General features: G+C 46.0%; 1 protein-coding gene across 5 annotated transcripts in view; it reads left to right on the top strand.

Annotated features, from left to right (window-relative positions):
• Positions 1 to 10897, top strand: part of LOC110509759 (ephrin-A5) — a 51651-nt gene extending 40754 nt beyond the window's left edge. The window contains exons 2-6 of one of the 5 annotated variants that reach the window (XR_005040382.1): positions 311 to 603; positions 5451 to 5522; positions 5652 to 5732; positions 6036 to 7852; positions 7900 to 10897. Coding sequence is in view for 2 of the 5 variants with exons in the window: in XM_021590843.2 (XP_021446518.1) it covers positions 311 to 603; positions 5451 to 5522; positions 5652 to 5732; positions 6036 to 6160 (571 nt within the window). In the remaining 3 variants the exon portion in view is untranslated. Of the gene's footprint in view, positions 1 to 310; positions 604 to 5450; positions 5523 to 5651; positions 5733 to 6035 lie in introns of all 5 variants that reach the window. The other 4 variants (XR_005040383.1, XR_005040381.1, XM_021590845.2 and 1 more) reach the window with 4 other exon arrangements.
• Positions 10898 to 26555: the final 15658 nt, after the last annotated feature.

The raw sequence follows: 26555 nt of genomic DNA, 5'->3' as shown, positions 1-26555 counted from the left end.
TGGCAGTCTGAAGTGTCTCTGTCTTTCACAGCACATCTGGTTGCATTTTCTTTAGTTTAGGGCTTTAGTTCACAAACATTTAGTGTATCTTATGTTATTCCCCTTTTCGAAGTCATCACCGACCTGACATGACACACTAGGTGAGAGCTACATAATGAAGCTCTTGCGTATACTTTACCTATCCAACAGTGTTAGATCAGTGATGACATCAAGACCGGTAGAGTCATGGAAATGTGGGATAGTATCAATACTATTAGACCGTGTAGTCTTGAAGACTCCTTCTCCATAACCCTTCTGCTTTCCTTCCCAGGTTCTACCGGGGTGACTACCACATCGACGTGTGTATAAACGACTACCTGGACGTCTTCTGTCCCCACTACCTGGACTCTGTCCCAGAGGAGCGGACAGAGCACTACGTCCTCTACATGGTCAACTACGACGGCTACAGCTCCTGTGACCACACGGCCAAGGGCTTCAAACGCTGGGAGTGTAACAGGCCCCACTCCCCAAACGGACCCCTGAAGTTCTCCGAGAAGTTTCAGCTCTTCACCCCCTTCTCTCTGGGCTTCGAGTTCCGCCCTGGCAGAGAGTACTACTACATCTGTGAGTAATGGTAATCTTTATGGTAATTTAGCACATGCTTATAGTCAAATAAGCTTAAAGTTAACAAAAGCATTCAGTATAAAGTACGGGAATCAAACCCACAACTCTGCTGGTGCAAGCGCCATGCCCCAACAAATGGAGTTATCCGGGCCATGTATGCCTGAATACCACTCATTTACATATCATAGAAAAACACAGTTGGTACCACAGTACAGGAATACAGGAATGCTTTGCTTAAAGGCAGAGAGAGAGCTGCCACAGTCCTCCTGCATGGCATGGGCATTTATGATATCAGTGAAGAGTTATTATGTTGTGGGCTCAGGCTACTATCGAAAAACACAACATACTTAGACGATTCAAGGGTGTGATGTGAGGCCAAACATTTTGAGTCCAAGCATGGAACTGACTGCGGGGGGGAAAAACAATAGCAAAGTAGAACTTTGTTTTGTTAGTCCTGGCAAAGAGGTTCAAAACCCAACATTTGCCCGGAGGGAAAACATCTCCATTCCCATGGTCTCCATATGAAGAGACTTTGTTACAAACTCGCCAGGCTCAACTTTCTGCTGCTCTTGAGAAGGCCCCTGGAACACAAGCATCTGAAGCCATGTTTTTACAATTCGAATCGGAGCCCTACAAGGCAGAGATCTGAGACTAAATAAGAGATAGCACCGGGCGGCCTGCTAGGCTACAGTATTTCTGATTCCTCTTACAGAGATGGCTTCACTTAGGCCTACTCCTCAGTAGCCTCAGCCTCGGCCTCAGCTGCACGCCTCAGACCCCCGTCATGTGATTTAGGAGAAAGCTGCCTGACGAATCGGCAGTCCTTAAAGGCACATGATATGATGACCTGCCCAATCTAGGATGTTATTCTACTGGATTGGGTAGATTAAATAAAGGATGGTGTGGGGCAGGTTATGGACTTTACGTTAGGATGTCTCTCAGGCTCTGTTTAATGTGCTAATAGGAGAGCCAAGATGGAGTCAAAATAGCCATCAAGTATATATTTCCATACTGGCTTTTACAGTGAAACTGGGGGAGAGAGAATGAGAAAGAGAGACTGGCCACATGGCCTGAAGGCATTTCCTTCCTTGCCTCAGAATTATTATTCAACAGTTAAAGATTCACTCAGAAAAGAGGCTGTTTTTCACCAAGAACACGTCGCCTGCGAGGAGGATGAAATAACATTAAGGCGTGTACGTAATCACACCCCGGGGAACATACCGAGGTGTACACTAACCTGCTCCAACATCATGTCCCTCTATGTAGTTCCAGAAAAGCTGGATATCTCACAATAAACCATGTGATATCAGTTTCAGTATCACATTGCATGTGTCTGATCTGTCAAGTATGACTAAAGAGTTACATTGTCAGATGATACTAGCACATGTTGTAACACTACTGGACAATAGAGCTGAGAACTTAGAGCAAGTAAGTCAAGTGTTTGGGGGTTGACATGTGCCGGTGACAACGACTCAGCGCAGAGGACAGACAGACAACCCTTTGTCCCCCCCGTGGATAGTTAACCCCCCAGGCGACGAGAGGAAAGGAACGGGTGTGGTGGGACATGGGGTGGGTTAAATCAAATGGCTGACACCTGCGGTTGGCCCTGGGTCTGTCCGTCCGTCTGGCAGACAGATGTCTGCAGGAAGCTATCAGGGGGATCAGAAGGGGCGTCCTGAGGGGGGGGGGGTCAAAGTTCAGCATGTCCTGATGGCTGGATGTGAACCCGGGCTTCTCCCAGGCTGCAGCTGCATGTTTTTCTAAAATAGCCAATGGGGAAGTGTGATCCAAATCTCAGGGGATAGAAATCCAATTATCTGGGGAGACAGTGGAGAGTCTGTCTCTCTCTGTGTGACTGGGGCTGACTGTATGCTGTAAAGCTTCAAAAGCCCAGGTCCTACTCCGTACACAGTCTGAAGATCTGCATAGATAATGAGATAAACCCTGTTCAACAGTGTGTTTGTTCCACTGTCTTGGGTTTTGCTTTGTTCCGACAGATACAAACTGATCACAAGGGAATCATCTGATCCCATCGTATTTATATCAGATCTCCAATTCATCTCCGGTCTATACCCCAGACTTAAGTTACACGGCATATGAGCCCCTAGCTTGTGTCTGGTCATGTGTGTGTGTGTGTGTGGTGGTGTGTGTGTCTGTGTGTGTGTGTCTGGTGGTGTGTGTGTGTGTGTGTGTGTTCGGGAGTGTCTGCATGTGTATAGTGTGCGTGGACGTGTGAGACGTTTATGGGATGGTGTGTGTTCACGAGAGGATGCTAATCTCCTCCACTGGGCCGCATGGCATGACTAACCTGGGATCTAGTGTCGCAGCGCGTGAGACGGGGTCGTAGAAAAGCAGCTCACGGCTGTGTGGGGTATTGTGGAGTCCAGGCTCTGTCTCTGTCTGTCTGATTGACTGACTGGGAATATAGAGGGAGCTAGTACAGTCTGGCCTGAGTGCCTGCCACTGTAGGGGTGTGAGGTAAGTTACACGATACTCGCTGACACAGACAGAAGAGCCATGATTGACGCCACATTGCCAATATAACTCTCCACATCAAGTTCTAAAGACAATTTTTATCATATTTCATAGCCACGCTAAGTGCTTTAAAATCGTAACCTCAGTCTTCAGTCATGGAAATACTGACATGGCTCGTTTTTATCAGGAATTGACTGCCAGTATCATTCACGGGGAAGAAGAGTGTATCAAGATAGATGATAGGCTATAGGACACTCTATAGACAAACTGTATTGCTCTCTCTCTATCTCAAACACACACACACACACACACACATGCACATACACACACACCCACACACAAACAGCATGATGGTGCCCTGAGGGGTGGGGGTTTATGTCTAGATTAAGAGCAGCTTGAGACCCCAGGCAGGCCAGGAAATGACGGGGTCAGAACATAGGGGCCCATAGAGTTGGGGGTTGCTGGGTGGGAGAATAAGAGAGGCATTCTATAGAGGGGATGAATATAGTCACGGTCAGGGTCTGTCGAACTAGCAACAAGAACAAGATCTCAGTCACAACCTACTTTCAGAATAGAAGTGAGATAGGGACTTCAGAACTATTGCTTGTTAAACACCCACAGTCTAGTTTGTCACTTTGGTGACTACGTCCTAGGTGACATTGTCTAGTTGTTGACAGGTCAGAAGGTGAAGCGGCCTGAGTTGAAGTGACCTGCCACCATAGGGATTTAGTGAAGCAGCTGTCATATTTCAGTTATCCAGAGTAGACGTCTGTGTTGCAGGGTTGTGCTACTTTACTGCTAATAGAACCAAGTGGCAGGTGTTGACGGCCTCTGCAGCCAATCAAATCATTCATAGCAGATGGTGATGTTACTCTGAGCCAATCAAATTCTGTGTTGCAGATGTGGACAACATTTGGAGCCAATAGAAGTTTGAGTAGCAGGTGCAGACAGTTCTTTCAGCCAATAGACGTTTGAGTAGCCGGTGTGGATGTCTCTTGAAAGCCAATCAAAATTGAAGGGGGCAGGTGTTTGTGTTGTTTAAAGCTAATGGAAGTCTAAGTCGCAGATGTTGCCCTCACTCAGTAGCCAATTGAAATGTGTTTCAGGTGTTGATCAACATTGCTAATTCGTAAAAGTGGCATACAATATGCTACATTCATCACAAGTTGCATCCTTTGAGAACCTAGAATAATAGTGAAGACATCAAAACTATGAAATAACACAACGGAATCATTTAGTAACCAAAAAAGTGTTAAACAAATCAAAATATATTTTATATTTGAGATTCTTCAAATAGCCACCCTTTGCATTGATGACAGTTTTGCACGCTCTTGAAATTCTCTCAACCAGCTTCACCTATAATGCTTTTCCAACAGTCTTGAAGGAGTTCCCACATCTGCTGAGCACTTGTTGACTGTTTTTCCTTCACTCTGCTGTCAAACTCATCCCAAACCATCTCAATTGGTTTGAGGTCGGGGGATTGTGGTGGCCAGGTCATCTGATGCAGCAATCCATCACTCTTCTTATTGGTAAAATAGCCCTTACACAGCCTGGAGGTATGTTGAGTCATTGTCCTGTTGAAAACAAATGATAGTCCCACTAAGCGCAAACTAGATGGGATGGAGTATCGCTGCAGAATGCTGTGGTAGCCATGCTGGTTAAGTGTGCCTTGAATTCTAAGTCAATTATAGACAGTGTCACCAGAAAAGCACCCCCACACCATAACACCTCCCCCATGCCTTATGGTGGGAACCACACATGCGGAGATCATCCGTTCACCCACACCACGTCTCACAAAGATGTCCATTGCTCATGTTTCTTGGCCCAAACAAGTTTCATCTTATTATTGGTGTCCTTTAGTGGTGGTTTCTTTGCTTATTTGAGCTGTTGCCCTAATATGGACTTGGCCTTTTACCAAATAGGGCTACCTTGTCACAACACAACTGATTGGCTCAAACGCAATAAGAAGGAAATAAATTCCATTTGAACTTTTAACAAGGCTCACCTGTTAATTCAATTGCATTCCAGGTGACTACATCATGAAGCTGGTTGAGAGAATGCCAAGAGTGTGCAAAGCTGTCATCAAGGCAATGGGTGGCTATTTGAAGAATATCAAATATAAAATATATTTTGATGTTCAACACTTTTTTGGTTACTACATGATTCCATATGTGTTATTTCATAGTTTTGAGGTCTTCACTATTATTATACAATGTAGAAAATAGTAAAAATAAAGAAAAACCCTTGAATGAGTCGGTGTTCTAAAACTTTTGACCAGTAGTGTATGTCTGTACAGAATAGCTCTCAGGTCTTTGCTGTTAACGTTGAAGTACGTAGGCATTGTTCTTAACATATCTGAAATGTTTTCACAGCATCCACCATTGCTGACAATGGAAGGAGAAGTTGCCTACGACTGAAGGTGTTCGTCAGACCAGCAAGTAAATGTATTTCTGAAAGAACATGCCATTCTCTATTCTTTCAATCTGTGGACAACTTTTATTGCATTATCTGAAAGTCTGATATCAATCTTGGGCTCGCTATGAATGTTCACATCCCAACTCCTTTTGTTGCAGACAATTGTGTGAAAACTGTCAGTGTTCACGATCGGGTCTTTGACGTCAATGAGAGAGTGGACAATTCCCTAGAACCAAGAGGTTTGTTTGACTCTATAAAGTGTGTGTGTGTGTCTTTGGGTGTGTGCCTGCCTGCCTGCCTGTGCGTGCGTTTATCCAGGAATGACAAATTGTATTTCCTGATACAGAATCCCGAAGAGGCTCTTATTTTCCCATTCTTCCAATGGTCCAATATGTCAGTCACAAAGACAATTTATGGAATGACAAAGCCACTACTTAATTTCACACATTCATGTTTCAGTCTTGCATGTGAATGATGTCTCTTCTCCAATGATTCTTATCTCCTTCTCTTTCCTCTCTCCATCTTTTCCACCCTTCATCTAGATGACACCAGCCACGAGTCAGCTGAGCCATCCCGAGGTGACGTCAACTCCGTGGGCCGGGTTCAGACCGCCGGCCTGCTGGTGACCTCCTCCCTGCTTCTCCTGGCGGCCATCTTGTCTTCATAGCGCCCAGCCTGAGGGTTTTAGACAGAGCGGAGTGGACCGCCCTGACTGGACCACAGGCCCCCCACAACCCCCAAGGAGCACTTTTTAACAGACAGTCTCTCTCAGTGCAAGGGAGAGGAGAGACTTATAAGTGGAAGTCCTTTTTATAAACATTGCTTTGGGGAGTTAAGATGCCAAAAGCCTTTTTGTCATTTTACTTTCCTGTGAATTTTGATATTTGAAGGCCATGGTATGCCGTTGAATTTGCTCTCCCCACACCCTCTCACACACTAACACACACACATTCTCTCTCTCTCTCTCTCTCTCTCTCTCTCTCTCTCTCTCTCTCTCTCTCTCTCTCTCTCTCTCTCTCTCTCTCTCCCCCCCCCCCTCTGTTGCCACACCAAACATTTTGCAAGATTAAACTACGGAACAAAAACATTTTCCAAACCCCCAAATGACTTTGATTGAGAATATGATGAAGTCTTGTGGCAAATGACAATTGATCGTTTGAAGAAGGCTCGTGACTGATCAGATCAGCCAATGGCAATGAGGCCAAGGTATACTGGCCAATAAAATGAGGACAAGGCATGCTGGCCAATCAACGGTGAAACAAGGATCCAAAGCCATGGTTGTAGCTTGGAGAAATCCTGTTGCCAAGCGGAGGGTTGTCTGTTGTTTTCTTTCCTTTGAAGAGTCCTTTAGAAGTTCCTCTCAGGTGATGGGGGTTGGATTCAATGACTCAGAGACTGGGAGAGGATGTTTGAGATTAACCGGAAAAAATAAGCCCCCATGTTTAGTACTTTCTGTCCTTTTAGGGGAATTAGTGATTGATTAATGTATTTTTGAAATAAATCACATAATTCAAGTTTAGCAGCCAACACGGGTGTATATTTGCGAGGAGCGTGGGAGCTGATATGGTATTTTGTCAGGCAAATGTATTTTCCTATTTATTCTTGAGTCCTCGTGCTCTGTCCCTTTTCTGATTACTGTCCTGGTTCTGTCACTGTAACTACAGCAGAGAGAAGCCCAAAACATCCCACCACTAAAAAGCATCAGTCTCTCTTTTTGTTTAAGACAGGTATTTCATTACTCGTACACATTAAATATCTGGGCTTGGACTCAAAATGTAATTGAATTGGATTGTTTTTATCCAGCTGAGTTCAGGGAAGAGGACAGAGAGTCGCTTGTTGTATCAGGGTGTAGGAATGTGAGTTATAACTGTGATCTTCTCTGTAACAGTAAACACAAACGATATGCGTGCTAACAAGTCAGCCCATATTACAATCCACTACTTCATTTGGAAACATTGTCATAACCTTTACCAAACTACATTTACGTTTATAAACACAAGGTACAGGGATGACCCCATTCTGTAGCTAACACGATTAGTTTCAATTATGTTTTTAGTAGTATTCTTGGGTTCTTCCAGGCAAACAGCACACACTTGCATTGATATTGATATTGATAGGTTAGCGACCATGCAGTGATGATCCGCCCACACGTCCCCGCAGTTCTCCTAACTTTGCAGGAAGGTTGTGGTAACATTGTGGACATAAGGTTCCTCTATAGCAGCTGCAGCTCTGGTATGATTTAGCCGTGTCTTTGATGTCGTGTGGAGCAGCGTCCTTGCAGACCACATGCTGGGTGGCCATGCGTTGGTTATTTCTGGAATGGAAAAAGAAAAGACCACCAGGAGAGAGAGGGAGAGAGGTGTCCTGTTCAGTCTCTGGATAGGTTCACTAGCAGGGGCGAGAGAGGTGTCCTGTTCAGTCTCAGGATAGGTTCACTAGCAGGGGCGAGAGAGGTGTCCTGTTCAGTCTCAGGATAGGTTCACTAGCAGGGGCGAGAGAGGTGTCCTGTTCAGTCTCAGGATAGGTTCACTAGCAGGGGCGAGAGAGGTGTCCTGTTCAGTCTCTGGATAGGTTCCCTAGCAGGGGCGAGAGACGTATCCTGTTCAGTCTCTGGATAGGTTCACTAGCAGGGGCGAGAGAGGTGTCCTGTTCAGTCTCAGGATAGGTTCACTAGCAGGGGCGAGAGAGGTGTCCTGTTCAGTCTCTGGATAGGTTCCCTAGCAGGGGCGAGAGACGTATCCTGTTCAGTCTCTGGATAGGTTCACTAGCAGGGGCGAGAGAGGTGTCCTGTTCAGTCTCTGGATAGGTTCACTAGCAGGGGCGAGAGAGGTGTCCTGTTCAGCCTCAGGATAGGTTCACATCAGGGGCGAGAGAGGTGTCCTGTTCAGTCTCTGGATAGGTTCACTAGCAGGGGCGAGAGAGTTGTCCTGTTCAGTCTCTGGATAGGTTCACTAGCAGGGGCGAGAGAGGTGTCCTGTTCAGCCTCAGGATAGGTTCACTACCAGGGGCGAGAGAGGTGTCCTGTTCAGTCTCTGGATAGGTTCACTAGCAGGGGCGAGAGAGGTGTCCTGTTCAGTCTCTGGATAGGTTCACTAGCAGGGGCGAGAGAGGTGTCCTGTTCAGTCTCTGGATAGGTTCACTAGCAGGGGCGAGAGAGGTGTCCTGTTCAGTCTCTGGATAGGTTCACTAGCAGGGGCGAGAGAGGTGTCATGTTCAGCCTCAGGATAGGTTCACTAGCAGGGGCGAGAGAGGTGTCCTGTTCAGTCTCTGGATAGGTTCACTAGCAGGGGCGAGAGAGGTGTCCTGTTCAGTCTCTGGATAGGTTTACTAGCAGGGGCGAGAGAGGTGTCCTGTTCAGTCTCAGGATAGGTTCACTAGCAGGGGTGAGAGAGGTGTCCTGTTCAGTCTCTGGATAGGTTTACTAGCAGGGGCGAGAGAGGTGTCCTGTTCAGTCTCAGGATAGGTTCACTAGCAGGGGTGAGAGAGGTGTCCTGTTCAGTCTCAGGATAGGTTCACTAGCAGAGGTGAGAGAGGTGTCCTGTTCAGTCTCAGGATAGGTTCACTAGCAGGGGCGAGAGAGGTGTCCTGTTCAGTCTTTGGATAGGTTCACTAGCAGGGGCGAGAGAGGTGTCCTGTTCAGTCTTTGGATAGGTTCACTAGCAGGGACGAGAGAGGTGTCCTGTTCAGTCTCAGGATAGGTTCACTAGCAGAGGTGAGAGAGGTGTCCTGTTCAGTCTCAGGATAGGTTCACTAGCAGGGGCGAGAGAGGTGTCCTGTTCAGTCTCAGGATAGGTTCACTAGCAGGGGCGAGAGAGGTGTCCTGTTCAGTCTTTGGATAGGTTCACTAGCAGGGACGAGAGAGGTGTCCTGTTCAGCCTCAGGATAGGTTCACTAGCAGGGGCGAGAGAGGTGTCCTGTTCAGCCCAGAGGACCGGAGTGAGTGATGAGGTGAGAGAGAGGCCCCAGCTGAGATCAATAGAATTCGGCTTCTCAAACCCAGGAACACTCAGTAAATATTTTCCTCAGTCCCTTCACTTACTTATACACAGTCTATTTAGTGTACTGACACTCACTCACCTCCTTTGTAAAGGGTTGAATGGACTATCAGTGAGAAATACATTTAGTTTGACCAAATCTGTAGATAGGAAAAGTACAAATTCATTGTCACCGACATTCACTTCGGGCAACATTGGGAAATACGGATCACCTTGTCTTATGGGTACTGTGTATCCAGCCATAGTCTAATAGAACGTACAGTGTTAGAGCAGTGATTCTCACACTTCTTTGAAGGGCAACCAGATTTAAGGGAGACATTGTTAATGTTGTTAGTGAGAAAAATGTAAATGTTTGATATTTAAAAAAAACGGTTGATTTCATTTCTAAATGTCTTTTTGTATGAGAAACATGATCAATGTTACAGTCTATATCTGTCAATTCTGAATCCACCGTGCAGTTAGCATTATGTGTAAGCGTCTCAAATATCAGCTGTGCAGTGTGTGTGTGTGTGTGTGTGTGTGTGTGTGTGTGTGTGTGTGTGTGTGTGTGCGTGCGTGCGTGTGTGTGTGTGTGGAGGTTGAAGTTAAGGTCTCTGCTATTGGAAGTGCACTATATCCATCCATGCCCATTCCAAGAACCAGACCACACTCCTATCGCTCTCCCCTTTTGACCAGACCTTTACTTAGTAGTATTTTCATCTGGAATGTGGTTTAGGTGCCTGATGTTTTGAGTTCTTGTACCTGCTTAGTTTGTCTGTGGTCTCTCCAATGGTTTCAGATGAAGCTTCAGTAGTCAGTAGCACCATGTTGTTGTACCTGAATTCAGGAGATGGAATGTCCATTTTTTTGTAAAGCTTGTTGAGTGCTGGTTTTCTGTGCATATCACAATGTCCTAAATCAGTTAACTGTAATTTTCTATTCAACCGTTGATGTAGAGTATTAGATGCAGTTTTGTTACAGGGTGAACAGTGAGTCTGATTAGAGGAGCTCTTCACCTGAATTTGGTACCTGTTACTGTAGCCATTTAGCCTGAACCTAATGTCACTGTGCCCTCCTATGTACCCTGTCCTACTGTATGTATCTGTCCCCTGTCCTCTGTCCCTGTCTTCTGTACTCTGTCCATGTCCCCTGTCCCTGGCCTCTGTCCATGTCCACTGTCCCCTGGCCTTTGTACATGTCCACTTTCCCCTGGCCTCTGTCCCTGTCCTCTTGTCCCAGACCTATTGTCCTCACCTCCCCAGACTGTTGTAACTCTTCCCTCTCTTCCTGGTCTAACTCGCTTTACCAGATTTTTCTGCAAATGTATTTCATACGAAGGCCATTATTTGTAAATACACGTGTTGGAGCAGCTATGACTAACTACAACAAAAAAATGATTTAATAAAAGTTGTTTGTCATTGTCTCTCAAATTTGTAATGTCTTTTCTTTTTTACGTAAATTGAACTGCTTTGTCTAATGGGGCAGCAGATGGCCTCCTGGTTAGCGTGTTGGGCCAGTAACAGAAAGGTTGGTGGATCGAATCCCCGAGCTGACAAGGTAAAAGTCTGTTGTTCTGCCCCTGAACAAGGCAGTTAACCCACTGTTCCCCAGTAGGATGTCATTGTAAATAAGAATTTGTTCTTAACTGACTTGTCTAGTTAAATAAAGGTCAAATAATGGATGGAAAATTAAATAGAGACAAGCTACTGCTCTTTGACAAAAATGGAAGATAACTGTCAATAAGCAGTACGTGTTAGGCATCCAAAGTTGTTTATTTACACTCCTTACTGCTGAACAGCTGTCATTCTATTATCTGAAGTTAAATCCCAAATAGAAAAACTACACAACTTCAAACAATCATACTTGAACCTGCAATGTGTTGAGTGATTTCTTAGGATCTCTGCCAAAAGCTGCTAGGCTTCTCTCTCATTATCCTTGTTTTCTCTCTGTGTGTCTATCCCTCTCTCTCTCTCTTTCTCGGTCCTTCCTCTCTCTTTCCTCTCTTTCTCTGACCTCTCTTTCCTCTCTCCCTCTCTTTCTCTCTCTCACTCTCTCTGTCCTCTTTCTCTCACTCTCTCTCACCTCTTTCTTTCTCTCACGCTCTCTCACCTCTTTCTCTCTCTCACTCGCTCTCACCTCTTTCAGCAATGTAGTGCGCTGCCAACCCACAGCTCTCTGCGTCCTCCCGCAACAGGACGGGTAGCCTACTCTCATCAGAGAGACCTTTGAAACCTTGAATAAGAGTTTCAAATTTGGGGAAATGACACTCTCTAATTGTTTTATATATTTTTTTAAACATTTTGTCAGGAAATGCAGCTCCGTCTCAGGTTCTGCTGTTGTGCAGTGGTTGAACAGCCTTTCCTCTGCAGGATCAGTAACCATGGTCAAATATTTAGCCACAGTGTGCTGTCGATTTAGGGCCAGATAGCACTGCATTTTGCTTTGTGTTAGTGCTTGTGTTTCCCAATAAGCAATATAGTTTTGTGTTGACTGTGTTGTAATTGTTCTCTCTCTCTCTCCCTCTCCCTCTCCCTCTCCCTCTCCCTCTCTCTCTCTCTCTCTCTCTCGCTCTCTCCCTGTCTCTCTCCCTGTGTCTCTCTCTCTCTCTCTCTCTCTCTCTCCCTCTCTCTCTCTCATGGGAGCAGACAGTGATTTTGACACCGAAGCCCTTTGCCAAACAGCAGTGCAATTACAATGTAAGGGAGAGCTTTAGAGGCCTTATCAGACATTTATGTTACAACCTCACAGAGACCCTGGGAACCAAACAACAACTAAAGGTCAAGAACAGAGTTCTCATTCAAGAGAGAATCACTATAACAGTCATGTGTTTTATCTTCAACAACAAGACACAGTTGAGCCACTCTTTACAGGATTGGTGGAGAAAAAGAGCTGGGTCTCATTCAAGGCAGACGACCTGTGATTCTGCTTGCATTCTTTGACCTTCCTTCCTCTCCTTATTCAGTGACACCTAAACCCACCGCCACTCTACGTCATAGTCCTGAGGGGACCACACACACTGCTATTCTCAACCAGCACTGTGGTGTGGTATGCTAACTGAAAGACAGACAGAATATAATTTACTTTTAGTAAACCATGAATGAGCGTTATCCTCTCTCAGGAATGTCTGTACAGTGCGTACAGGAATAACCTCGGAATAGCCCAGTATTGCGTTGCGGGGGGGGGGGGGGGGGGTTACCTTGAAAGAGAATCAGGTGAAGTTTAATCACCTTCCATTTCCATAAACTCTCATGTTGAGATGATTAAGATGGTTAAATCCACAGCCTTGTTCTCTTTAATGGGATTAGGCAGAGAGATTTATGTCTGGCTGTTCTGTGGATCAACTTCTGACAATGAAGCACCGGTGATTAATACGAAGGATATGTTTCCACCCCTGGGAGTGTGTGGTACATGCCTCATTTTACATGATCTGTGTTAGATTGGATTACTATGAATGTGTCATTAAATATGAACCACCTCGCAGACAGACAGGGAGAGAGAAATATAGGCGGGGGGTTAAATAGATGAGAGGAGGTATAGCTGGATCATCTTCCTTTGAAATGTAAGCCTAGAAGCTGTTTTCTGTCTGTTTCTCCATCTGTGGTGAGTCTCACCCAGCAGATGCATTAGCGGGAGGTATGAGCGCATCACGTTCATTAACTCAGTCGCAAGGAAAACCTGCCACCTTGAGAAATGTCAACAACAGGAAGCGTACTGTGTGTTTAGTCTGGCAGATAACTGTGGGACATCATGATATTATAGCCTTGTTGGGGCTACACACCCAGCAATGTAAGGTCAGCTGCTTAAGACTAGAGATCTGCATCCTGCATAGATGAAGGAGAGAATTGTGGAAAGTAGGCAACAAGCATGCACATAGGAGCATGTTCTCATTGGTTAGGAGCTGGATGTTCTGACTGAAGTACGTCGCCTGAGGGATCCACACACAGTGTGCCCTGAGGGCAAAATGGGATTTGATGATCAAATTCAAACTTTGTTTGTGAAACATAATTAGCGGAGTGGTATGATTTACATTTGACGTGTTCTAATTCCTGATCCTGTTTTTCTCCTTCGCATCACTGTCACACCTCACGCAGCGACTTCATTTGATCTCACCGGGAAAGCTTTTAATATCTGCTTTAATTCAAACTTTCTGTCCTCGTCGTTTAGCTGATGGTTTGAGCAGATGGGTTTCTCGCTGACTGACACAGGAAAAAGAATGGTCCAGGAATGAGATGGGGTATTAGCACCCAAAAGACGGTATCATCTTGTCCAAAGACTTTGCCGAGTGATAGGAAATCCTCATGATGAGAAAGCCTCTTTTAAAATCATCATGAGAAATCATACCGCCGCACTGTACGGAACTTGGCTAGGGACAACTTACTGGACGTCAGATAATAGACCTCACAATGGCTCAGTGGCCAATTTTAGGCCCTATTACTGAAATGAAGCCCTATTCAGTTTTATATAGGCCATCTGTAACTCTACTCAAAACTATAAATAAGATGGAGTGGAGTTGAGCGTATTCGTCCCTCTCTCTCGTCTCTCTATGGCAGAGATGGCCTCGAGCTGAAAGGGGTTTCTGAGGAGAGAGAGATGGAGCCAGAGGAAACGGAGAATCTGGCTCTCAGATTGACAAGTTCTAAATCTATAATCCAGACGGACAACATGTAGGTCTGGACAAGAAAAATGATTGACCAAGCGAAGACTATGTCTGATCAATGAGCATTGCTGCCAGTTTCTCACTTTGAAGAAAAATGGATGATTCTCCTATACCCATTTCAGACAGAATATGTGGTATATTACCTGTAAAAAAATACAAGGCAATCTTTGTATGAGCCCCTTTCAAACAGCCCCTTATTTACCACTTTCTTGCAGGTACATTATACCCCTTTTATACATATCAGTGGGTGACTGGCGAATTGGGAGGGGTGGTGGCAGGGGGGTCTTGTTAAACCACGGGGGCTGTTTGCATTTCAAATTAGGGAGGTGTTGAACAATAATAGTGTTAATGAATTTACCTGCAAACAAGCAGAAAACAATTCACACAGACCTGATACCTGTATTTTGGTTACAGGGTCTGTACAAATGCAGGAATCATGACTAGGCCTTTAGGTGGGGATTCCCATGTTGTTGTTTTTTACCACTTACACCTTTCAGATACAACAGAGTAGGCCAAATGAGGCAGCCATGGTAAATTAGTGGGATTTCAGTCTGTGTGTAAAATGGATACTAGTATGGTGCATACCTGTGACAAGGCATTACTTCAGGTGTGCAAAAGTTTTTTATTACAGGAAGTTCTCACTTGAACAGGAGAGATATCTGTAATAACATCACATGTATTACATTGTCAAAGTCATCCTACAATGCGATAGGTCCTGAGGAGTTGCTGTTCCGGACTGATTCTACTTTTGCGTTGAATTGTGAGATAATAACATAACAAGAACAACAAACAATATGCTTTACACAAGCCGGGGCATGTGGGATAGTAGAGTCCTCCTGGCTACAGCAGCAGGTGTTCCCAGCAGCCTCGGGCTCCGAGGAGCCACCTGATCCACTACACAGTCACACACACGTCCCAGGAGCCAGCTCTCAGAGAGGACAGGACAGCTCGACGACACACTCGTTCACTGAAGTAACAGCCACAGTCTCTGCTCTTCGTATAAGGTACGAGTTGTACAGAATTAGTACAAAGGTAAATGGGACAGTCAGTGGCATGCGTCAGACAGAGTTTGAGTACGGGAGCCTGTCTGCAGTGTTTGTGTCTGTGTGAGAAAAGAGACAAATAGAAGGCTCTTATCTAGAGCAGCTTACAAGCACTACATTTCGGGTACCTTTTTATATTGCTCCCGCGTGGGAATCAAACACACAACTCTGACATTGCAAGCGCCATGCTCTACCAACTGAGCCACACAGGAAGACTAGACCGTAAGTGTAATTAGACGACAGATTATAATGTCTTGTTACGGGGTAAATATTATGTCTATATCACTCGCAATGATAATATGCCGGGGTCGCACGCGCGCACACACAGATACACACACAGATACACACACAGATACACACACACACTTTGCATTCCTTCCTCTATGTGCAAGGATTCGAGTGACCTCCCGGTGTTTGACATTCCTTCCTCTATGTGCAAGGATTCGAGCGACCTCCCGGTGTTTGACATTCCTTCCTCTATGTGCAAGGATTCGAGTGACCTCCCGGTGTTTGACATTCCTTCCTCTATGTGCAAGGATTCGAGTGACCTCCCGGTGTTTGACATTCCTTCCTCTATGTGCAAGGATTCGAGTGACCTCCCGGTGTTTGACATTCCTTCCTCTATGTGCAAGGATTCGAGTGACCTCCCGGTGTTTGACATTCCTTCCTCTATGTGCAAGGATTCGAGTGACCTCCCGGTGTTTGACATTCCTTCCTCTATGTGCAAGGATTCGAGTGACCTCCCGGTGTTTGACATTCCTTCCTCTATGTGCAAGGATTCGAGTGACCTCCTGGTGTTTGACATTCCTTCCTCTATGTGCAAGGATTCGAGTGACCTCCTGGTGTTTGACATTCCTTCCTCTATGTGCAAGGATTCGAGTGACCTCCCGGTGTTTGACATTCCTTCCTTTTATAGGCATGTTCTTTGTTAATTAGGGTAAATTATTTTATTGTTCGGGTAATTAGCTTGGCTTTACAGTTTGGTGACACTAGAAGTGGCAGAGGAGTTTTCATATGAGCTGGGGTTCAGACTGGGGATCAGTAGGGTTTCGTGGCTAGCAGACAGATGCTATAGGGTTTGATGGATGACTTACCATTACTCACACACTGCCACTCACTGGCACAACTCCCAGTGCTTGCCAGGAGCAGTGATGGACACAGCCAACTAGATGTGAAAATAAGGGAGAGTTGCTACTGAGGGAACTACTGTGCCAAAGTGGGATTATTTAATTTAATTTGGATCCCCATTAGCTGACGCCATGATGACAGCTAGTCTTCCTGGGGGTCCAACAAGAGATAGTAACGGTTCTTCACACAGACCACTAACGTTGCCGTTTATAAAAACAGTTTCTAAAAAGGAGGAGAGGAGGAAAGGAAAAAATGAAGAAACCAAGGTGTTCACACTGAGTAGACACACAATGGTAGTTTTGCCTGGAATATAGGCCAAGTCTAGTTCTACAAGATCCCTCAGCTGGGTTTAAGCCATGTACACACAGCATACGCTTTCTGTCTGCCATCGCTTTCTCTATACGCTGTCAAAACCGCCTCAACAATCTAAGCTTTACTCAGGCGAGTAAAAGTGAATATTTCTTTGCTTCAAATGTGTCAGAGAGGAATTAGGCATGTGTAAGAATAACAAGGCATATCAGAGTTCTGCGGTATTGTTGGAAATGTCCCCTTGTCCCAGTCTGATGCAGAGAAACTCGTCCATTTATTTTGTCTCCTGATCCCTGGCAGGAGTCTCCAGAAGCTCCAGTACATTCAGATCAGCGCTGCCAGGATCCTGATGAAAGTGAGTAAACACTTTCATCATCTCTCCACTGGCTTCCCGAATCGAATTCAAAACCCTCCTGCTGACATTCCAGTGCATCCATGGCAATGCCCCTCCATACCTCAAAGACCAGCTCATATCTCATATCCCAACCTGCAACCTCTTATCAAGCGATAGCCTGTTCCTCCACATCCCCAGGACCAAGATTTGCTCCATGGGTGATCATGCTTTCTGCTCGTGTTGCTTATCCTGACTCTGTCATCAGCAGGACGCTACAGGAACCGGGATTTGTCGGACAAGGCAATGGTTTTCTAATCCTCAATTGTTTCTTCTTGTTTTTAGCTGATAGGAGTGGTCGTCTGCTGCAATAGCCCATCCGTGACCAGAACCGACGAGTTGTGCGTTCCGAGATGCAGTTCTGCTCACCACTGTTGTACTGCGCCGTTATTTGTCTGTTTGTGGCCCGCCCTGGTTCTTGCCATCCGCATTCGACCTCTCATCAACAAGTAAACCCTAGACCAGGGGTCTCCAACCTTTGCAGGACATTTACTTTAAACAAATGAAACTTTTCGCTAGCTACACATTCTTCTCATCTCATCTGCAACTCTTCCCCGGGTCCTTAGTGTACAAGAGAAAGCAGTGCACAATTTTTTTCTGGCAATATATCTGGTAAACTATACCTGGTAAACTATACCTGGTAAACTATACCTGGTAAACTATACCTGGTAAACTATACCTGGTAAACTAATGGTTAATAAACAGCTGAGGGGGGCCATAAAAAATCTGTGATTTGTTCCCCAAAATTTTGTTTTATATTTTCCCAATACATTTTATTGTTTTTTCTCTCTCAAAATTACAATTGTTCATAGTGAAACAACAAAATTGGATGTTCTGAGCCCATGTCAATACTTAAACCACATCAGAAGACAACTTTTTAGGTCAGGAAGAAAACTTACAAATTTTGATTTGAGTGTAATTCCCCATTAATTGCGCATCTAGCCAGTGAGGAATGTGCCTTCTAATGTGCCAGTTTAGGATGGTTCTGTACTGCTGCTGCTCCTTTCATGGCACAGTTTGCAAATGACAAATAATAGATACAAACAATATACTTACTCATGTACTTCTGCCAGGTAAGCCTACTTTGCAGTTAACATTTAATTGAGAAGGTTTTGGGGAAATTATTTCTGTCAACCCACAAGATTGTTATCACATTAACTGGCTAAACATGTGTGATAGACAAAGTGTGCACCACACAGACAGACGGGCAATATTGCTGAAAATTAATTGGCAGATATTGTGTTAGGTACAGTGCCTTGCGAAAGTATTCGGCCCCCTTGAACTTTGCGACCTTTTGCCACATTTCAGGCTTCAAACATAAAGATATAAAACTGTATTTTTTTGTGAAGAATCAACAACAAGTGGGACACAATCATGAAGTGGAACGACATTTATTGGATATTTCAAACTTTTTTAACAAATCAAAAACTGAAAATTTGGGCGTGCAAAATTATTCAGCCCCCTTAAGTTAATACTTTGTAGCGCCACCTTTTGCTGCGATTACAGCTGTAAGTCGCTTGGGGTATGTCTCTATCAGTTTTGCACATCGAGAGACTGAAATGTTTTCCCATTCCTCCTTGCAAAACAGCTCGAGCTCAGTGAGGTTGGATGGAGAGCATTTGTGAACAGCAGTTTTCAGTTCTTTCCACAGATTCTCGATTGGATTCAGGTCTGGACTTTGACTTGGCCATTCTAACACCTGGATATGTTTATTTTTGAACCATTCCATTGTAGATTTTGCTTTATGTTTTGGATCATTGTCTTGTTGGAAGACAAATCTCCGTCCCAGTCTCAGGTCTTTTGCAGACTCCATCAGGTTTTCTTCCAGAATGGTCCTGTATTTGGCTCCATCCATCTTCCCATCAATTTTAACCATCTTCCCTGTCCCTGCTGAAGAAAAGCAGGCCCAAACCATGATGCTGCCACCACCATGTTTGACAGTGGGGATGGTGTGTTCAGCTGTGTTGCTTTTACGCCAAACATAACGTTTTGCATTGTTGCCAAAAAGTTCAATTTTGGTTTCATCTGACCAGAGCACCTTCTTCCACATGTTTGGTGTGTCTCCCAGGTGGCTTGTGGCAAACTTTAAACGACACTTTTTATGGATATCTTTAAGAAATGGCTTTCTTCTTGCCATTCTTCCATAAAGGCCAGATTTGTGCAATATACGACTGATTGTTGTCCTATGGACAGAGTCTCCCACCTCAGCTGTAGATCTCTGCAGTTCATCCAGAGTGATCATGGGCCTCTTGGCTGCATCTCTGATCAGTCTTCTCCTTGTATGAGCTGAAAGTTTAGAGGGACGGCCAGGTCTTGGTAGATTTGCAGTGGTCTGATACTCCTTCCATTTCATTGGGATGTTTAAAGCTTGGGAAATCTTTTTGTATCCAAATCCGGCTTTAAACTTCTTCACAACAGTATCTCGGACCTGCCTGGTGTGTTCCTTGTTCTTCATGATGCTCTCTGCACTTTTAACGGACCTCTGAGACTATCACAGTGCAGGTGCATTTATACGGAGACTTGATTACACACAGGTGGATTGTATTCATCATCATTAGTCATTTAGGTCAACATTGGATAATTCAGAGATCCTCACTGAACTTCTGGAGAGAGTTTGCTGCACTGAAAGTAAAGGGGCTGAATAATTTTGCACGCCCAATTTTTCAGTTTTTGATTTGTTAAAAAAGTTTGAAATATCCAATAAATGTCGTTCCACTTCATGATTGTGTCCCACTTGTTGTTGATTCTTCACAAAAAAATACAGTTTTATATCTTTATGTTTGAAGCCTGAAATGTGGCAAAAGGTCGCAAAGTTCAAGGGGGCCGAATACTTTCGCAAGGCACTGTATGCCTACAAATACGTCACAATGCTGCAGACACCTTGGGGAAACGACAGAAAGTGTAGGCTCATTCCTTGCGCATTCACAGCCATATAAGGAGACATTGGAACACAGCGCCTTCAAAATCTGGGCCATTTCCTGTTTAAAATTTCATCTTGGTTTCGCCTGTAGCATCAGTTCTGTGGCACTCACAGATAATATATTTGCAGTTTTGGAAACATCAGAGTGTTTTCTTTCCAAAGCTGTCAATTATATGCATAGTCGAGCATCTTTTCGTGACAAAATATCTTGTTTAAAACGGGAACGTTTTTTTATCCAAAAATTAAAAGAGCGCCCCCTATATCGAAGAAGTTAAACTTCTCCTAACTCTGCGTCTATGTTACACAATGCCTGCTTTATATAGCAAGCCAAGTGACTCCCTGTTTGTGGGAGCGAACCATTTTCATGGTGCACCTAATAAACTAAAATAACTATTTTGGATAGATAGTAGGCTAGATAAAGGCTCCCCTCTTTCCCTAAAAGATGCCTGGGTTTAAACATCTGTTGTACAGAAAGTGAATAGCTTAATCAATGGATAGTGACAGAATTAGATTACTTTCCAAGCAAAGTCAATTGTTTGTCTCCTATAGAAGGTTGTAGCTCAGATTCTGAATGTCAAAGAAAATAAAAAAATATATCCCCAATTGTATCGGAGTCACGTCTTTCCCGGGTATTTTAGCTTGTTTCTAGTATAATGCATAACAGACCAAAACGCTGTTATAAATCACTATATAATCAGCTCTGTTTTTATTTTCTTCAAAATCTTAAGCTAACAAGAGGTAGGCCTGTGCCTTTTGCCATTTTCTTTAATAAAAACTAGGCCTATGGCATTCTCTCTCATACCCCCTCAATTCTAATCTTTTAATTGTAATTTAACAACCCTTCACGTTCACTCGGGTAGGCTATTTAAAGAGTGCATGGTGGGTGGAGGAATTGACCAACAAATCTTTGGCTATAACAGCTTATAGTCAAATTTTTTCTGTTAAACAGGTAGGTCTACCTATTATTTCTTAAATAGGAAGAAATAGGCTCCAACACAAAGCCCTCTGTTGTTAGTAAATCCTAATTAAAATGAAGACGGTTTAAATTAATTATACCTACTGGAATATGCCTAGACTTTCAGCACCATGAGCTGTCCATTTCTGATTGATTGTGCCTCAGCTGCTGCTTCAAGTTTCATCAGCACAATGTCAATTACTCAAATCTGGCTTATTGTTTGTTAGGTCAATAACTCTGATACGTAGGCTTACATCATGGGTAAGAGACATTTTGTTTTAAATTAAATAATTTATAGTAGTAGCAAGATATCAAAGTTGACCTCTGGTCCTCCTCATCTTCGCACTCTCCTTCTCAAACTGAACAGAACATAGGCTATAGGCTAGTCCACATGCAATATTTTTTTGGAATAGGCCTAATCAAAAAATAAGAAGAAGAAGCCTTAGACTCTCTAACTGAACTGCCATCATATGCCTACACAGCACAGCCATTGGTTAGGCAGCGCACAAAATAGTTTTGATCAGCAAGTGCAGAGCAGGCCGGGGCTCAGGGTTGGAATATCCATTGCAGTGTGTATTGCAGCCTAGTTTTATTTACACTTTCCCAGCAGCTATCTTAGAAATATAACTTTTCTCTGTGCTTCTCCAAGCATGCACTTCATAGCCTATAGCTTATAGGCTATGGATCATTTGATTGAGACCACACTAAATAGCCTATAGGCACAAATTATATTGTCAGCCCCAGCAGAGAATCAGAGATGAGGGGCGGCATTGGGCACACATGATATATAGCCTAATAAGCAACTCATTCTAAAACACTGAGAAACATAGAAATGTCATCAATTACATGACCTTCCCCTGGTCTAGATTAAAAAAACACGAAACCTTCCCTCTTAAAAAAACATGACCCTCCCCCATTTTCCTCCAGGTATCCATTATGTCAATTTCAATCTATCCCTTAGGTTTTCCACAGGAATGATGACTAAGACAGAGGCTTGTTTACATCTAGTTTTCTGTTATATTACAGTACAAGTGGGGAAACAGTCTATTTTTGATGCCCTTTCAGAATTCACAGCACTGTAAGAAAATACATTTCAATCTGTCACGAATCCCGCCGAAGATGGTGCCTCTTCCTGTTCGGGCGGCGCTCGGCGCCGGCCTATTAGCTGCCATCGATTCCCTTTCCTTTTGTTTCTGTTTATTGGGTTTAATTGGGTACACCTGTTTTGAGTTAGTGTTGTTTGTAGGCTATTTAAGGGCACTAGGCCCGCTGGGTATTGTGCGGGCTTGTTCTCTGTTATTTTGGTGTTGGTGTATAAGTGTTATCTCATTATTTTCCGGACAGTTTTAGTCCTGTGTATTTTGGATGGGTTGTTTCATGCGCCCTAGTGTTGGCATGTCCATGTCTCTGCTGTCGTTGGAATAAATAGATTCACGTACGACATTACCTGCTCTCTGCGTTTGACTCCTCCACCGCACCATTTATAGAAGGCGTAACAGAAGCCCGCACCACCTATGGAGTCAGCAGGAGCAGCGACCACCCCTCTCCCAACTATGGAAGAGCGTGTACATCATCATACAGCTGTCCTCCATCGGATCGGTTCAGCGATGGACCAGATGATGGAGAGGATGGAGCGATGGGAGAGGAGTGGTCTACCGACGTCTTCCCTAGCTCCCCCACAGACGACGCTACCTACTCCACCTATGTCGTCCTCTGGATCCAGCACATTGCGTCTCTCCCCCCCGAGGGAGTACGATGGAGCGGCGGCTGGGTGCCAGGGATTTTTGCTCCAGCTCGAGCTCTACCTGGCTACTGTGCGTCCGACTCCCTCGGGTGAGGAGAGTGTGAGCCTCCTCGTCTCCTGTTTGACGGGTAGGGACCTGGACTGGGCCAACGCTGTCTGGAACAGCCCAGACTCGGCTCGGGACCACTACCCGGAGTTCACCCGCCGTTTTCGAGCTGTGTTCGACCACCCACCAGAGGGCAAAACGGCAGGTGAGCGACTGTTCCACCTCAGACAGGAGACGAGGAGTGGGCAGTACTTCGCGTTGGAGTTCAGGACCCTGGCTGCTGGTGCTGGGTGGAATGACAGGACCCTGGCTGCTGGTGCTGGGTGGAATGACAGGACCCTGGCTGCTGGTGCTGGGTGGAATGACAGGGCCCTGATGGACCATTACCGTTGCAGTCTCCGGGAGGACGTCCGCCGGGAGCTGGCTTGTCGGGACACAACACTCTCCCTGGATGAACTGATAGACATGTCGATTCGTCTGGACAACCTGCTAGCTGCCCGCGGGCGTTCAGAAGGGGTCCTGTCAATTCCACCTTCCAGCCCTCCCGCTCCAACTCCGATGGAGTTGGGAGGAGCTGCATCTAAGGAGACCGGAGGAGGAGGCTTCTCCTGCGCCTATTGTGGCCGGAGAGGACACACTTCGGACCGGTGCTGGAGGAGTCACTCTGGGAGTCGAGCTGGCAGGCGGAACACTTCTCGGCCAACCCAGGTGAGTAGGCACCAAACTCACCCAGAGCTCCCTGTTGGTCACATGTTTTTGTTTATTTTTTTCCCTGTGTTTTTTCCCTCTCTTCAGCATAAGGCGCTAGTCGATTCAGAAGCAGCTGGGTTTTATGGATCGCGGACTCGCCCGTAAGTTGGGTATTCCGTTAGTGCAGATAAACCCACCTGTCCCCGTGCACTCCTTAGATAGCCGACCGTTAGGGTCAGGGCTGGTCAGGGAGGCCACGATTCCGCTGGACATGGTAACGCAGGGGGATCATAGGGAGCAGATCAGTTTCTACCTTATTGATTCACCTGGGTTTCCAGTGGTGTTGGGGGTTCCCTGGCTGGCTATTCACAATCCCCTCATTTCCTGGAAACAGGGGGCTCTTCAGGGGTGGTCAGACGAGTGTTCGGGTAGGTGTATAGGAGTTTCCATCGGTGCCACGACGGTGGAGAGTCCAGACCAGGTTTCCACCGTGCGCATTCCCCCAGAATATGCCGATTTGGCTATTGGGATTTAGTTATCTGCTACTTCTCATCGCTACGGCGGTGGAATCATTCCACGGAGCGCGTTTCTTCACAAAACTGGACCTCAGGAGCGTGTATAATCTGGTGCATATTCGGGGAGGAGACGAGTGGAAAACAGCGTTTAGTACCACATCAGGCCACAATGAGTACCTCGTCATGCCGTATGGGTTGAAGAATGCTCCAGCCGTCTTCCAATCATTCGTAGATGAGATTCTCAGGGACTTGCACGGGCAGGGTGTGGTAGTCTATATTGATGACATCTTGATTTATTCTGCCACACGCGCCGCGCATGTCTCCCAGGTGCGCAAGGTCCTTGGGCGACTGCTGGAGCGTGACCTATACGTCAAGGCTGAGAAATGTGTGTTCTCCAAACAAGCCGTTTCCTTCCTGGGTTATCGCATTTCCAGCTTGGGGGTGGTGATGGAGTGTGACCGCGTTAACGCCGTGCGTAATTGGCCGACTCCGACCACGGTAAAGGAGGTGCAGCGGTTTTTAGGGTTTGCCAATTACTACCGGAGGTTTATCCGGGGTTTTGACCAAGTAGCGGCGCCCATTACCTCACTGCTGAAGGGGGGGCCGGTGCGTCTGCGGTGGTCGGCAGAGGCTGATGGAGCCTTCAACCAGTTGAAGGCGCTGTTCACTGAAGCTCCCGTGTTGGCGCATCCGGACCCTTCGTTAGCATTCATAGTGGAGGTGGATGCGTCCGAGGCTGGGGTTGGAGCCGTGCTGTCTCAGCGCTCGGGCACGCCACCGAAGCTCCGTCCCTGCGCTTTCTTTTCTAAGAAGCTGTGCCCGGCAGAGCGGAACTATGATGTGGGGGACCGGGAGATACTAGCTATGGTAAAGGCCCTGAAGGTGTGGAGACACTGGCTGGAGTGGTTGAAGATATCCCTCTAGTGGTGTGGGGGCTGTGCTTTGGCAAAGTGGGTGGGGTTATATCCTTCCTGTTTGGCCCTGTCCGGGGGTGTCCTCGGATGGGGCCACAGTGTCTCCTGACCCCTCCTGTCTCAGCCTCCAGTATTTATGCTGCAGTAGTTTATGTGTCGGGGGGCTAGGGTCAGTTTGTTATATCTGGAGTACTTCTCCTGTCCTATTCGGTGTCCTGTGTGAATCTAAGTGTGCGTTCTCTAATTCTCTCCTTCTCTCTTTCTTTCTCTCTCTCGGAGGACCTGAGCTCTAGGACCATGCCCCAGGACTACCTGACATGATGACTCCTTGCTGTCCCCAGTCCACCTGGCCGTGCTGCTGCTCCAATTTCAACTGTTCTGCCTTATTATTATTCGACCATGCTGGTCATTTATGAACATTTGAACATCTTGGCCATGTTCTGTTATAATCTCCACCCGGCACAGCCAGAAGAGGACTGGCCACCCCACATAGTCTGGTTCCTCTCTAGGTTTCTTCCTAGGTTTTGGCCTTTCTAGGGAGTTTTTCCTAGCCACCGTGCTTCTACACCTGCATTGCTTGCTGTTTGGGGTTTTAGACTGGGTTTCTGTACAGCACTTTGAGATATCAGCTGATGTACAAAGGGCTATATAAATACATTTGATTTGATTTAGAGGGGGCTAAACACCCTTTCCTCATCTGGACTGACCACCGCAATCTGGAGTATATCCGGGCGGCGAGGAGACTGAATCCGCATCAGGCTAGGTGGGCCATGTTCTTTACACGCTTTAGATTTACTATCTCTTACAGACCAGGTTCCCTTAACACTAAGGCCGACGCGCTGTCCCGTCTCTATGACACCGAGGACCGGTCCATCGATCCCACTCCCATCCTTCCAGCCTCTCGGCTGGTGGCCCCGTTGGTATGGGAGGTGGACGCGGACATCGAGCGGGCGTTGAGGGTTGAACCTGCGCCTACACAGTGTCCGACCGGTCGTAGGTACGTTCCGCTTGGTGTCCGTGATAAATTGATTCGGTGGGCTCACACACTACCGTCTTCGGGTCATCCGGGGATTGATAGGACAGTGCGGGGTCTTAGGGGGAAATACTGGTGGCCCACCTTAGCTAAGGATGTGAAGCTCCATGTCTCTTCCTGTTCGGGATGCGCTCAGAGTAAGGCTCCTAGGCATCTGCCTAGAGGGAAGTTACAACCCCTCCCGGTTCCACAACGGCCATGGTCCCATCTCTCGGTAGATTTCCTTACTGATCTTCCCCCATCTCAGGGGAACACTACCGTTCTGGTCGTTGTGGATCGGTTCAATAAGTCCTGCCATCTCCTCCCATTGCCTGGTCTCTCTTCGACCCTACAGACTGCAGAGGCTCTATTTACCCACGTCTTCCGGCACTACGGGGTTCCAGAGGACATCGTATCTGATCGAGGTCCCCAGTTCACGTCCCGGGTTTGGAAGGCGTTTATGGAGCATCTGGGGGTCTCGGTCAGCCTTACCTCTGGTTATCACCCCGAAAGTAATGGGCAGGTGGAGAGAGTAAACCAGGAAGTGGGTAGGTTTCTGAGGTCGTATTGCCAGGACCGGCCAGGAGAATGGGCGAGGTACGTCCCGTGGGCAGAGTTGGCCCAGAACTCACTTCGTCATTCATCCACGAACATGTCACCATTCGAATGCGTACTGGGCTACCAGCCGGTCCTGGCTCTGTGGCAGCAGAGTCAGACCGAAGCTCCTGAGTTGGAGGAGTGGGTACAGCGCTCTAGAGAGACCT

The sequence above is a fragment of the Oncorhynchus mykiss genome, chromosome Y (assembly GCF_013265735.2).
Source record: "Oncorhynchus mykiss isolate Arlee chromosome Y, USDA_OmykA_1.1, whole genome shotgun sequence".
Lineage (NCBI taxonomy): Eukaryota > Metazoa > Chordata > Actinopteri > Salmoniformes > Salmonidae > Oncorhynchus > Oncorhynchus mykiss.
Note: the sequence above shows the minus strand (reverse complement) of the source record. Positions and strands in the feature narration are given on the sequence as shown.